The sequence below is a fragment of the Equus caballus genome, chromosome 27 (assembly GCF_041296265.1).
Source record: "Equus caballus isolate H_3958 breed thoroughbred chromosome 27, TB-T2T, whole genome shotgun sequence".
In the NCBI taxonomy this organism is placed as follows: Eukaryota; Metazoa; Chordata; class Mammalia; order Perissodactyla; family Equidae; genus Equus; species Equus caballus.
Genome location: NC_091710.1, coordinates 20,281,512 through 20,296,141, shown reverse-complemented (window position 1 = coordinate 20,296,141; position 14,630 = coordinate 20,281,512). Strand labels below are relative to the sequence as shown.

The following is a 14,630-nucleotide window of genomic DNA, read 5'->3' as shown; positions in this document are numbered from 1 at the left end:
TAGAAGGACCCACAACTAAAATATACAACTGTGTACTGGGGGGGTTTGGGGGAGAAGAAGGAAAAATTAAAAAAATAAAAAGTAATAAAAAATCTGAAATTGCAGAGATGACCCACGAAGGATGTGAGAATACGATATAACTATATTTGTGGAAGAGAAAGATGGCACAAGTTGCTGTAATTTAACATGTCAGAGGAGAGAGTCACTAGATAATGCCTAAGATAAATCAAGAAATAATGATGTATATCATATTATTTAGAGATGTAAACTAATAACCAAAGCAGTAAAATTAGGAACAGTTAAAACTAATTGTCTCTTGGGAATGGAGAAACTCAACAGGAAACAGCAGTCTTTCATTGTAAGCCCTTTGCCTTGTTTGATTTTTTTCCTTAATAAACCTTGTTCATGTATTATTTTTAATTAGTCTCCTTTTTCTATGTATATGGAAAGGATTTCTACCAAATACATTGAATGAAAATATTTTAGCAACATTTGCTACTCTGATAAGTCTAGTATTAAAGTTTTGTATTATACACTTGGCCTTTATATAAATTGACCACATACCAGGCTATAAAGCTATTCTTGATAAAATTCAAAGAATCTGTGTTTTTTAGATCATGCTCTCTGACCAAACTACAATTAAAATTAGAAATTAGTAGCAAATAAATGAGTTTTTAAAATTTAAATTTTAAAGCTCTAAATATTTAGTCATGTGCCGCATAACAACGTTTCAGTCAATAATGGACAGTATATAGGACAGTGCAGATTGGTGTGTGATAGGCTATACCATCTAGGTTTGTGTAAGTGCATGCTATATGATGAAATGATGAAATAGCCTACCGATGCATTTCTCGGAACGTGTCCCCATCTCAGTGCGATGCATGACTGCATTTTAAAAAGAGGAAAGAGCAGAAATGGATGAAATAGCCCAGTGGCATTGCATAGAGCCACTGCTTTATTCTGAGAAAAGACTCATGCATTAATGGAAATCTGACAAATTACAGAGCTAGCATTCCAGATTCATTCATTTATGCAGCATTTACTGAGCACCCACTGTGTACTAGCCACTGCTCTAGTTGCTGCAGAGACAGTGAAGATGGGAGGAAACGACAGAAATAGATAAAACATCCCTGTTCCCAAGGTGCTTATATTCTAGTAAAGAAGACAAACAATAAACAAAGTAGGAATATAGTCTGTTCTGTGGTGATATGTATTCTAGAGAAAAATAAAGCAGAGAAGGTAGAATAAGGAGTGTGGGGTGGGAAGAATTAGTTTTAAATTGAATAATCAACAAAGGCTCGCCAGAAGGTGACGTATTAATGAAATCCTGAAGAGGTTAGAGGAGCAAGTGTCTCAGATTTCCAGGGAAAGAGCATCATAGGGCAAGTGCAAAGGCCCTGAGGTGGCAGTGTGACTGGTCCTGTCAAGCAAGAGCAAGAAGATGAGGATGGTAACAGTGGAAGGGAGCATGGGAAGAGGAAATCAGTCTAGAGAGGACTTTATGAGCTGTTGTAAAGACTTTGGCTTGAGTAAATGGAAGCCATTGGAGGATTTTGATCACAGTTGTCCTGTGGTCTGAGCTTTGTTTTAATAGGTTATTGTGGCTGCTGTGTGGAGAATAGACTAAAGGGAGGCAGGGGCCAAATCAAGCAGACTAATTAAGAGGCCGTTGCAATAATCCAAGCAAAAAATTATATTGGCTTAGGTCAGAATTTAAGAGTGGTCAAAATATGTTTGAAGGTAAAGCCAGTGGTATTTGCTGACAGCTTGGATGTGAGTGTGAGAGATGTTAAGGATTGTGACTGAGCAACAGGAGGGATAGAGTTACCATTTACTGAAATGGGAAAGACTGTGGAAGAATGGGGGGAGGGAAGGGAGTAATTAAGAGTTCCACTTGGGCAGTTTAAATTTGAGATGACTATTAGACATCCAAGTGGAAATGATACCCAGTTTAGGATTCCAGGCTAGAAATAGAAGTGTGCGCGTTGCCAGTGAATAAGTGGTGTTTACAGCCATGAAACTGGAAGCCATCATTGTATTTAGGAGAAAAAAGCTGTGGGGTTCTCCAGTGGCAGGCAAATAAAGAATTGACTACGGAGGAAGAGAAGGCAAGACCAGTGAGTTGGTACAGAAGGAGAGTAAGATGTCCTGGAAGCCAAGTGAAGAAAACGCTTCAAGGAGGAGGATGTGATCAGGTGTGTCAAATGTTGCTGATAGATTGTAGTGATGTGGAGTCAGCAGTGACCCTGTTTTGAGCAGTTTTGGTGGAATGGTAGGGCCATTAGCCCAGCTAGAAGAAGTTCAGGAGAAACTGGGGGATGGAGAAGAAGAGTTAGAAATGTCAGGCAACTTTTGTTTTTACAGCCTCATTGATATATAATTGACATCAGTAAACTGCTCGTATTTAAAGTGTACAGTTTTGATGCCTCTTGTCATACCTATAAAAATGTGAAACCATCACCACAATCAGTATAATGAGCCCATCATCCCCAAGAGTTTCCTCATGACTCTTTGTAATCTCCCTCTAGTCGCCTGCTCTTTCTGTCCCATCTTCTAGAATTGTATATAAAAGGAATCAGACAGTGTATACTCTTTTTTGTGTGTCTCCTTTCATTATTTTGAGATTCATTCATGTTGTCAGTATCAATGCTTAATTCTTTTTATTGCCAAATAGTATTCTCTTGTATGGATATAGTACAATTTGTTTATCCATTCACCTGTTCATGAACATTTGTGTTGTTTCTAGTTTTTCTCTATTAGAATTAAAGCTGCCATAAACCTTCTTTGTAAGTCTTTGTGTGGACATATGCTGTTTTTTCTCTTGAGTAAATAAGTACCTAGGAGTAGATTGGCTAGGTCATGTGGTGGTTGCATGTTTAACTTTTTAGGAAAATGCAAAACTATTTTCCAGAGTGCTTGAAACATTGTACGTTCTCACCAGGGGTGTATGAGACTTCCATTTGTTCTACATCTTTGCGAGTGCTTGGCACAACCAGTCTTTTATAATTCTAGCCCTTCTAATGGGAGTGTATTGGTATAGCATTGTGGTTTAAATTTGCATTTTCTTAATGACTAATCATGAGTATCTTTTTGTGTGCTTAGTTGCCATCTATGTATCTTCTTTGGTGAACTGTCTTTTCAGATGCAAAGTAAAGAATGAATTCTTGCGTACTTTCACATATTGCTCTGCCTATGCAGTTTTCCAAAATAATGTGAATGTTTTAAGTAGAGGTTGAATGTACTTTGTTAAAAACAGCCTTTAGTTCATAATGATAATTCACAAGTGATTGTGATGATGCCAGGGTAATTAGAGGAAGTGACTACTGTCTTCTTATATTCTCACAGGTTGCAGCATTGCAAGAGGAGAAAAGTAGTCTGTTGGCAGAGAATCAGATATTAATGGAAAGACTTAATCAATCAGATTCTATAGAAGACCCTAACAGTCCAGCAGGAAGGAGACATCTGCAGCTCCAGACTCAATTAGAACAGCTGCAAGAAGAAACTTTCAGGTAAAATACCTCTCACTAAAATCTAATTTTTAGAAACTTGGTAACTGTCTTTTAAAGGTAAGAATGTAGTGTTAGGACTTCTGGGGAGCTGCAGACCAAGGAAGCTTTGTAATAAACAACTTCCCCCAAATCTTCCCACGTGGTATAAAATAGCTTCACATTGAGGAAGAGTTCTGTCAAAGCTGCACTTCAGGATTACTTGAAGACACTGTGTCCCGACTGACATATAACTGTGCATGAAAGGAAGAAAATAAACAGCCTCACAGCCCCCACATCACCCCCACTTCTCTTCTGCCATGTACTTTGAGGTGAGTAAAGGCAGACTGAGAAAAAAAATTAGGAGGAGACGAAAGAAGAAAACTAGGGAAGGGGCCTGTGGGTGAGTTGGAGCCGTTACCAGAACGATTAAATTCACTCAAAATCTGGAATTACTTTCCAAACAAAAAAAGAGACTATACCACAAACTGCAGGAAAAAATTTCAGAGGAAATGCATCTTCGTAAAGGGCCAGACATCATAAAAAAGTATAGGCGCTGAATTTAAAGAGACTGATGACCTTTCCACGCGCAGGGTTGAGAGACATAGGCCAGATGTGTGTTTATAGAGACAGATTTCTAAACGTACCTTCTGGGAGAGGAAAAGGCCGAAAGGAAGGAAGAAGGGCCCTTTGGCAATTGGATGGTAAAAGAGTAAAGAAGAAAAGGAAAAATTTGGTGTCCTATAAGACAAAATAGAACCTCGAAATTGAAAGACCTAGCAGGATGAGAAAATATATTATGACATGTTTCTTTTCTTTTTTAGAATTATTTTATTGAGGTCACATTGGTTAATAACATTGTTTAAATTTCAGGTGTACATCACGATAATTCGACTTGTGTATAGACTGCATCGTGTTCACCACCAAAAGTCTAGTTTTCATCCATCACCACACAAATGTCCCCTTTTACAACATTCGCCCTCCCCTCACCCCCTTCCCCTCTGTTAACCAGAACAGAACCAGTCTGTTCTCTCTATCTGTGTGTGTGTGTGTGTTTGTTTATCTTCCACATATGAGTGAAATCATACGATATTTGACTTTCTCCATTTGGCTTATTTCACTTAGCATAATACCCTCAAGGTCTATCCATGTTGTTGCAGATGGCAAGATTTCATTTTTTTATGGCTGAGTAGTACTCCATTATATATATTCACCACAACTTCTTTATACATTCATCCGTTGATGGGCATTTAGGTTGCTTCGAAGTCTTAGCTATTGTGAATGATGCTGTGATGAACGCACGGGTGCATATATCTTTCTGAATTAGTGTCTTCGTGTTCTTGGGGTAAATACCCAGAAGTGGAATAGCTGGGTCATATGGTATTTCTATTTTTAATTTTTTGAAGAATCTTCCTACTGTTTTCCATAGTGGCTGAACCAGTTTACACTCCCACCAGCAGTGTATGCAGATTTCTATTTCTCCACAGCCTCTCCAACACTTATTTCTTACCTTTTTAATTATAGCCTTTCTGACAGGTGTGAGGTAATATCTCATTGTAGTTTTGATTTGCATTTCCCTAATAATTGGTGGTATTGAACATCTTTTCATGTGTCTGTTGGCCATCTGTATATCTTCTTTGAAAAAATATATTATGACCTGTTTTGTACCTAGCCATAGATTTTCAGTGTTAAAACAGTAAGAGAAATATTAATTAGATTTTTACATTACCAGGTAACTTTATATGGTAACATATCAACTATCCTTCATTATTTCTCAATGAACTGTCTCTGGATTTTTGTTTTTGTTTTTTGCCTTAACAGGAAAAAATTAAAAACTTCTCAGAAACCTTAGAAACAGTTCATTCCCTATGATCTACATCAGCAGTTCAGAGTGTGGTCCCAGGAGCCCCACAGGTTCACTGAGATCCTTTGAGAGAATCTTCAAGGCCCTCTCTTTTCCAGCTGCATATCTGTGTAAGGCTGGATTTCCTCTTCATACTTCAGCCAAAAACTGTCATGACAGATGAATGTAGAAACACATATGAGAACCCAGCTGTCTTCTATTAAACCAGATTTTTGAATCGCAAAAATGCAAAACAGTGCCACTCTTCTCACTATTTTTTTGTTTTAGAAAATACAGGTTTTTTTCCCCAAGTAATTTTATTGGGATTATAATGGTTTTATACCATTGTGTAATTTCAGGTGTACATTATTGTTTATCAGTTTCTGAGTACACTTCATTGTGCTCACCCCAGTAGTCTGATTTTTATCCATCACCATACATATGTGCCCCTTTATCCGTTTTGCCACCCTACAGTTATTTTTCATAAATGATGTTTTGTCTGTATTAACATAATAGGCTTATTACTGTTATTTTCAAATGAACTAAGTAAATGTATTTAGATTTTTTCAGCTTTGATTTCTAATATGATAAATATCGATAGAGAAAACCTATATAAGCAAAAGTCCTTTTGAATCTCAATAATTTTAAGGGGGTGAAGGAGTCTTGAAACCAAAAAGTTTGAGAACCCTTCATCTGCATCTTGACTTTCTAAGACAGTGTCAGTGGATAGTAAAATTTAAGTCTGACTTTACCCTTTTGTTTCTAAATCGTGACTAGTTTTTAAAGTATGGTTTCAGGGAACTGGTATTTAAAACTGTCTTACATTTTCAATATAAAAGAAATAATGTCTAATGCTTTTATTATTCCAGATACATATTGCAATACTATATTTTGAAGTACTTCAATAGTTTAAATATTTTGTCAGTACTATATATCACTATTTTTTATTATTTATATTCAAATGTAATACTTCTGGCTCATGCTTAGTATGAGATTGTACCTTCATTTTTTTCTTTTTTTTTTTTTAGCATTGATGGCATTTAAGATTCCAGTCCCATAGATTGTTAATTACAAAGGAGACATCACCTTAACCAAAGCATCAAACTTAGCAGCACCACCAGTGGCATAGGACACCCTGACATTGTGTGCCTCATGACATGATGCTATAAGAAGTAGACAGCATCACCTATGTAGTATTTTTGCCAAATATTTAACCTGAATTTAATCGTGAAGAAATAATCAGAATGAGGGATATCCTTTAAGATGGCCAAGACTACTTAAAAAAAGTCAATGTCATAAAAAACGAAACAAGACAGAAAAACAAGAGATGTTACAACTAAGGATAATGTATAAATTTTCATTGGATCCTGGATCAGGGTAGGGAGAGAGAACTATAAGACATTTTTACTACTACTGGGGAAATTTAAATACAGTCTACATTTCAGGTAATATTGTTGAATTAATATTAATTGTCTTAGATATGATAATGATATTGTGATTATGTAAAAGATTATCCTTATTGCTGAGGTATTTGAGGGTGAAGCATCATGCCCTCTGTAGCTTACTTTCAAATAGTTCTCAAAAAACTGTGTGTGTGTTTTACATATGTGTATATACATGAAGTGAGTGAGAGAAAGCATATGAGGCAAAATACTTACAATAGGTGAATCTAGCAAAGGGTATACAGTATTCATTGAACTATTCTTTCAAATTATAGATTTGAAATATAAAAAATAAAATGGTGGGGGAAAGAAAGAAGTTAGATTCAGTATTCTAGACAATGATAACAGAGTGTAAGCATTTACCTCCACTTCCCCCTCCCTGAAATCAAAGCCCACAGAGATAATTTTAAAAAAAGAAAACTGCTAATATCCCATTTATAAATATTCTTTAAATAATCCTAGATAAAATAGTAGTGAATTTAGTTCAGTACTATATTAAAATAAACTTTTTTTTTTTTAAAGATTGGCACCTGAGCTAACAACTGTTGCCAATCTTTTTTTCTGTTTTATTTCCCCAAATCTCTCCGGTACATAGTTGTCTATCTTAGTTGCAGCTCCTTCTAGTTGTGGCATGTGGGACGCCGCCTCAGCGCGGCCTGATGAGCGGTGCCATGTGTGTGCCCAGGATCCAAACCGGCGAAACCCTGGGCCACCGCAGCAGAGCACAAGAACTTAAGCACTCGGCCACAGGGCCAGCCCCTAAAATAAACTTTATCCCAAGATTGTTAACCTGTTGAATATTAGTAAATCTATTACAATAACTATTAAATCTGTTTTTATAGCTCCTTCAATCCATAAGTTAAAGGAGAAAGAAAAGTATAAAATAAGTTTGTGAATATGTAAGATTCTCAGTAAAGAACAAGATGAGGATGAGTATTAATCTGTTTGACTTTTTCTAGACGTTCTGTAACTCCTGGCTTTGCCACGTACCAGCTGTGGAAGCTTGGGCATGCTTTTACTTCCTCCACTGTAAGGTGGACTAATAGTATTATCTATTTTCTAGAATTTTTGTGAGTATTAAATGAGTTAATATATGTAAAGTACTGAGACTATTGCTGGCACATAGATGCTATATAAGATTTAGCTGTAATTATTTTCCTAGAAAATGAAATGAGAAAGAAATGAGATGAAAATATTGGAAAAATGAAAAATAAGTCATCGTTATTCGTGGATAATACATTTTGTCAACCAAAATACTCTAAGTACTCTAGTATATGGAGAGAGAACATCATATTTTTACATGTTTTTTGTGGAGCATTGTAAGAATGCCACTTTCTCTTAAATTATTATATAATTTGATCTTGATTCCAATTTGAATTTTACGTTCATCCACAAGTATTAATGAGCAAGAGATTCCTAAAACATTTTGAGAACAAAGTATAATGAGGGAGTACTAGCCATATTCAGTGTTGAAATATGTTATGAAGCTATACTAATTAAATAACTTGGTACTCGTCCTGCAAAATATAGTGACACAAATGAAGATCCAGAAACCAATCTAAGTGTATATAAAAATGTCTAATGTGATAGGTGGCATTTTCTAATTAGTAGGGAAACGTTAAATTATTTGTTAAATGGTTTGGGGACAGTTGGTAGGTATTTTGGCAGGAAAAGTCAGATTCCTACATTATATCATATACAAAAATGAATTTCAGTGAAATTGAAAAAAAATTTTTTTTCTAAAATTGGCACCTAAGCTAACACCTGTTGCCAGTCTTCTTTTTTTCTTCTTCTTCGTCTTTTCTCCAAAGCCCCCCCAGTAAATAGTTGTCTCTTCTAGTTGTGGCATGTGGGATGCCGCCTCAGCATGGCTTGATGAGCAGTGCTAGGTCTGTGCCTGGGATCCGAACCAGGGAAACCCTGGGTCGCCAAAGTGGAGCACACAAACTTAACCACTCGGCCACGGGACCAGCCCCTGAAATTGAGAACCTTAATGTTAAAAATAAAACGTATATCGGGGCCGGCTTGGTGGCATAGTGGTTAAGTTCACGTGCCCCACTTCAGCGGTCCGTGGTTCGCTGGTTCAGAACCTAGGTGCAGACCTACACACCACTCATCAAGCTGTACTGTGGCAGCATCCCACTTAGAGTGACTAGGAGGACTTACAACTAGGTTATGCAAGTATGTACTGGGGCTTTGAGGAGAAAAAGAAAAGTGGAAGATTGGCAACATATGTTAGCTCAGGGCCGATCTTCCTCACCAAAAGAAGCATATGTTGAAAAAAATAAAATAAAATGAAACATATAAATACTAACAGGAAATATAGGATTAAAAGAAGAAAACTTTTTTTTTTTTGAGGAAGATTAGCCCTGAGCTAACTACTGCCAGTCCTCCTCTTTTTGCTGAGGAAGCCTGGCCCTGAGCTAACACCCGTGCCCATCTTCCTCTACTTCTATATGTGGGACTCCTACCACAGCATGGCGTGCCAAGCAGTGCCAGGTCCGCACCTGGGATCTAAACTGGCGAACCCCGCGCCGACAAGAAGTGGAATGTGTGAACTTAACTGCTGCGCAACTGGGCCAGCCCCCAAAAGAAGAAAACTTTTTAATCATACCCTAAAAATGGAAACTATAAAGCATAAGATTGTCAATTGAATTACATAAAAATTAACTTCTCTACCTTAAATACGTAAGTAAAATTAAAAGTAAATAATAAATATTTGTGACGTGAGAGACAAAGAATCTTGTAAATCAAAAGGAAGGATGTATGTTAAGCAAAACAAATTAAATAGAAGTAGGAACAGAGTTATCATATTTTGAGGGAAAAATATCTATGAATAGAAATACTGGAGGAAATACTCCAAAAATGTTAACAGTAGTTATCTATCTAGATTAGTACATGATTTTTATCTTTTATAAATTTTCAACAAGGAATATATGCTGATTCATAATAAAAAATAAAACTTTAGATGAATTATATCTGCTGTATTTTAGGAAAATATTACTTGATGTCTAGCTTTCTGAAGAGCAGACTGGTAATCTGTTATCATCTTTCCACAAGCCTCGGAAGAGTGGGCTTCATTTTCGGGAGAATTAAAACTTAAACTATAGCTTATGGTCACAAAAGTAGGAGACAGATTCAAGAAGAGTTTATTCTTATGTTTTTCATTTTCTTTTACTGTCCTAAGGAGAATGATTAGACAGTAAATAGTGCTTTCTTGGTCTTTTTTGTTTTGGTTACAGACTAGAAGCAGCCAAAGATGATTATCGAATACGCTGTGAAGAGTTAGAAAAGGAAATCTCTGAACTTCGGCAGCAGAATGATGAACTCACCACTTTGGCAGATGAAGCTCAGTCTCTAAAAGATGAAATAGATGTTCTTAGGTAAACAAATCTTCCACCATGTGACACACTAGGATCTCTGCGCACATCAGGGGGTGCTGAGCGCCAGGCCACCTGAGTTCAGATCCCAGTGCTGCCATTTGTGTTTAACTTCCATGTAACCATTTTCTCATCTGTAAAATGGAAATCATACATATACCTATCTCAGATTTATATGTGGAATTAAGTGGGTTTCTATTTGCGAACACTTGAAACAGTATCTGGCAAATAATTGCTATATAAATATTAAATAAAAATTAGTCTCTGACCATCACTTCATCATGTGTATTGCTCTGGAGCTTTTCTTATTACTGCTCCTGTTCTTTAATTTTGAGTCCTCCAGTCACTTGGCCTTCCTTTTTCTCAGACACTGTCACACCCCACGAGACTGCATTTCCTTGCTGGAACTTTTTGTCTTCACCTCAACTGTTGTGTCACCAGGCGCCTCACTCCCTGCCACCTCATTTTTCCACCATTCCGTTTCTTGTATAGTCTGTCTTCTGTTGGATCATTTCAACAATCTTTTACACTTTTGCTCTTTGAACGCTGAGAATGAATGGAGAAAAACCACATAGTGATACAGTTTTGTCCTACTACAGATTAATGATCTCGACTCTTCACTGGGTTCTTACCACTGGTCCAGCATTCTATTGCTCATAGTAGCTAGCTCCATCTGCCGTTTCTCTCATAGCTGTTACACATTTTCATAACTCTTCTCACCTGAATGCCCACCCACTGCACCTCTCCCATGCCTTAGTCTCAGTAGGTGACATTGTCTCCCACTGTGTAGAGGAAAGAGGTGCTGTGGACCTCTCTATGTCCTGTATCTGCACCTCCAAACTTCCCTGCATTCCCACCCATCTTTTCTTTCTTGCTTCTAGAGTGTAGACTTGTTATTCTTCCTCTGGCTTAGTACTAATTCCTTCTTCAGGGCTCTGGGTCTCCACCCTTCTTGCCTACACAGAGACTGTGTTACATTAATTATCATTTCTCTTCATATTTTGAATCTCCCTCCTTAGCATATATTTATGTTTAGGTCTCTCTCATCTTAGAAAAAGAGAGACTTACTACTCTCTCCTTCCCTGTAGAACAAATTTAGATTACACAAGGTAAACTTTACCTTCACTCTTTAACCCCCTACAATTTGCCACCGTCTGCCCGCATTGCTCCACTGAATCAGCTATTCCCGTGGTCACTAAGAACATTCAAATTGCCGAATCATTTGAACACTGCACAATTTGTTTTGCTTTTGTGCTGCATGTGACTCTGCTGGCTGCCTCACCTACTCGGTCTCCTTAAATTATATAATGTTCTCTATTAGAAATTTTGCTATAATTTTGGTCATATTTTTTAACCTGAGCAAAAATTTAACCTAGGATCACCTTTGGTCTTATAATTTCATTAGACTGTGTTATTTCCTAGCAATTCCTCTTGGTCTAGCACTATGTTAAACAGCTTTACAAATGTGATTGTCTTCCTGATTTCTGATTTCCCATCTCATTCTAGACATTCTTCTGATAAAGTGTCTAAACTAGAAGGCCAAGTGGAATCATATAAAAAGAAGCTAGAAGATCTTGGTGATTTGAGGCGGCAGGTTAAACTCTTAGAAGAGAAGAATACTATGTATATGCAGAATACTGTCAGTCTAGAGGAAGAGTTAAGAAAAGCCAATGCAGCTCGAAGTCAACTTGAGACATATAAGCGACAGGTAAAAGAATAGTAACAGAGTTTCTTAATACTGTTTTCAAGCAAGCTCTCCGTTATAACACTACGGCTTATCAAAAATCTACTGACTTTTTAGGGGCCGGCCCCGTGGCACATTGGTTAAGTTTGCACGTTCTGCTTCTGCAGCCCAGGGTTTGCTGGTTCAGATCCCTGGCGTGGACCTATGCACTGCTTGTCAAGCCATGCTGTGGCAGGTGTCCCACATATAAAGTAGAGGAAGATGGGCACGGATGTTAGCTCAGGGCCAGTCTTCCTCAGCAAAAAGAGGAGGATTGGCAGCAGATGTTAGCTCAGGGCTAATCTTCCTCAAAAAAAAATATATATATGTAAAAAAAATAGAAGAAGAAGAAATCTACTGACTTTTTTTTTTCACAGTATTCTATTTTTTACCTATGAAACTTAGGTCTTATCCAGAGGTTATCTATTGGCCTCTATAGCAGATCCTTTTGTTGTTTTTTATTTTTCATTTATAATGTAATACTTAAGAAATACACAAAAATAAAAGAATAATACAGTAGGTATCCATGCTTAAAAACTAAAACATACTGTTCCCCTCCTCATTACAGTAACCACTCTGCTGTTTTGTGGTTTTCATTCTCATGCATCCTTTTTTTTTTTTAAAGATTTTATTTTTCCTTTTTCTCCCAAAGCCCCCTGGTACATAGTTGTGTATTTTTAGTTGTGGGTCCTTCTAGTTGTGCCATTTGGGACACCGCCTCAGCATGGCTTGATGAGCAGTGCCATGTCCGCATCCAGGATCCGAACCAGCTAAACCCTGGGCTGCAAAAGCAGAGTGCATGAACTTAACCACTTGGCCACTGGGCCGGCCCCCTTGTATCTTTATTTTTTTGCTGCATATGTTCATCCATAAATATATATATATAATTTATAACATTTTTGACATTTCAAAAACTATATGAATGCTATAGTGAAAGGACTCTTCTGCAGTTTCCATGTGCTCAGTAGCATATTTGTGAGATCTGTCTGTATTAGTCAATACAGCTGTACTCCATTCATTTGCACTGCTCTGTAGTATCCTGTTGAGTAATATACACAATCTATCCATCTTTCTGTTGAAGGACAGAGAGAATGTTGCAATTGCTTTTTATATTACAAGAAATGCTACTATTAATAGTATTGAACATATCCTTATCTGCACGTGTCAAAGTTTTACAACTATCTGGAATTTAAGGATCTTCCTTTAATTGGATACTACCGAATTGCTCTCCAGAGTGATCGTATTACCAAGAAGAAGTTTGTATGAATTCCTGATTTTCCACATCATCGCCACTGCATAATATTGCCAAACTTGCAATTCTGCCAATTGGATGGATATGAAATAGTGTCTCATTATGATTATACTTTTCTTTACCCTGATTACAAATATATTTCCTGATCACTTTTTTGTGTGACTTGCCTGGTTTTATCTTTTATTCATTTTTAAAATTAGATTATTTTTCTTATTGATTTCTGAAAGTTCTTTATATGTTCTCTTTTTTTTTTTGAGAAAGATTAGCCCTGAGCTAACTACTGCCAATCTTCCTCTTTTCGCTGAGGAAGACTGACCCTGAGCTAACATCCATGCCCGTCTTCCTCTATTTTATACATGGGACGCCTACCACAGCATGGCTTTTGCCAAGCGGTGCCGTGTCCGCACCCAGGATCCAAACCAGCGAACCCCGGGCCACCAAGAAGCTGAACGTGCGAAGTTAACCGCTGCGCCACCAGGCTGGCCCCGACCTTTATATGTTCTTGATATTAATCTTTCGTCACATGTTGTGTTTATTTCCTGCCAATCTGTGACCTGTCCTCTTAGTTTTTTTGAGATTGATAATTTTAGTATAATGAACTTTAAGTATCATTTTCTTTGTGATTTGTGCTTTGTATGTCTGATTTAAGAAATCATTTCCTGCATAAAGATGTAACACTAATCTCTATTTTCCTAATAAAGATTCAAAGCTCACCTTGAACATTTAAGTCTTCAATCCACATGGGATTGGTTTTTGTGTAGGGTGTGAGGTTAGGGGTCCATTTGATACTTTTTGTCTGTGGGCACCCAGTCAACCTGGCAGCATTTAAGTCTCTTCCACAATGACCTGCAGTTCTACCTTACATCTAAAGTTTCCATGTTCTGTGTAGGTTTGTTTCTGGGCACTCTCTTCTGTTTCATTGCTCGGTTTGTCTACTTTTACACCAATACCCTACTGTCTTATTCTCTATAGATTTCTAGTAATTTTGATATTTGGTAGTGCAGACACCCATACCTTGTATTTCAAAATTGTCTATTCTTAGACCTTTTCTTTTCCTTTATACCCCCAAATTTTGGAGATTGGAATTACATTGAATTTGTTAATTTGAGGACAGTTGACATCTTTATGACAATGAATGTTCCTATCAGTGAGTATAACTTCCTTCTATTTAGTTCTTCAGTGTCTTTCAGCTAAGTTTTATAATTTTCTTGTAAATATCACACATATTTTGTTTCATTTACTCTTAGGTACGTTTTGTTACTTGGTTTTAGTAAATGCAATTAGAAAAAGGATACCATTTTCCATTTTCAATTTGTTCCTCATTTGTATGATTGAAATTGGTTTTTATACATTGATTTTTCATCCTTGCCAAATTCTCATATTGCTTCTAATAACGTCTGTAGGGTCTCTTGTCAGAAGTCATATAGTACACAAATGAAAGCAGTTTTGTTTTTCTTTCTACTCTGTACCCTTTTTTCTTCTTAATCAGCATTCTAACCTTTAAC

At 37.0% G+C, this 14,630-nt stretch overlaps 1 protein-coding gene across 2 annotated transcripts in view; it reads left to right on the top strand.

The window, feature by feature from the left end:
• The window catches only part of HOOK3 (hook microtubule tethering protein 3), a 106,672-nt gene that overhangs the window by 42,745 nt on the left and 49,297 nt on the right, over window positions 1-14,630 (top strand). For both annotated transcript variants that reach the window (XM_023630758.2, XM_070253336.1), the window contains exons 9-11: window positions 3,346-3,509; window positions 10,013-10,153; window positions 11,657-11,858. In XM_023630758.2, the coding sequence (XP_023486526.1) occupies window positions 3,346-3,509; window positions 10,013-10,153; window positions 11,657-11,858 (507 nt within the window). The remainder of the gene's footprint in view (window positions 1-3,345; window positions 3,510-10,012; window positions 10,154-11,656; window positions 11,859-14,630) is intronic.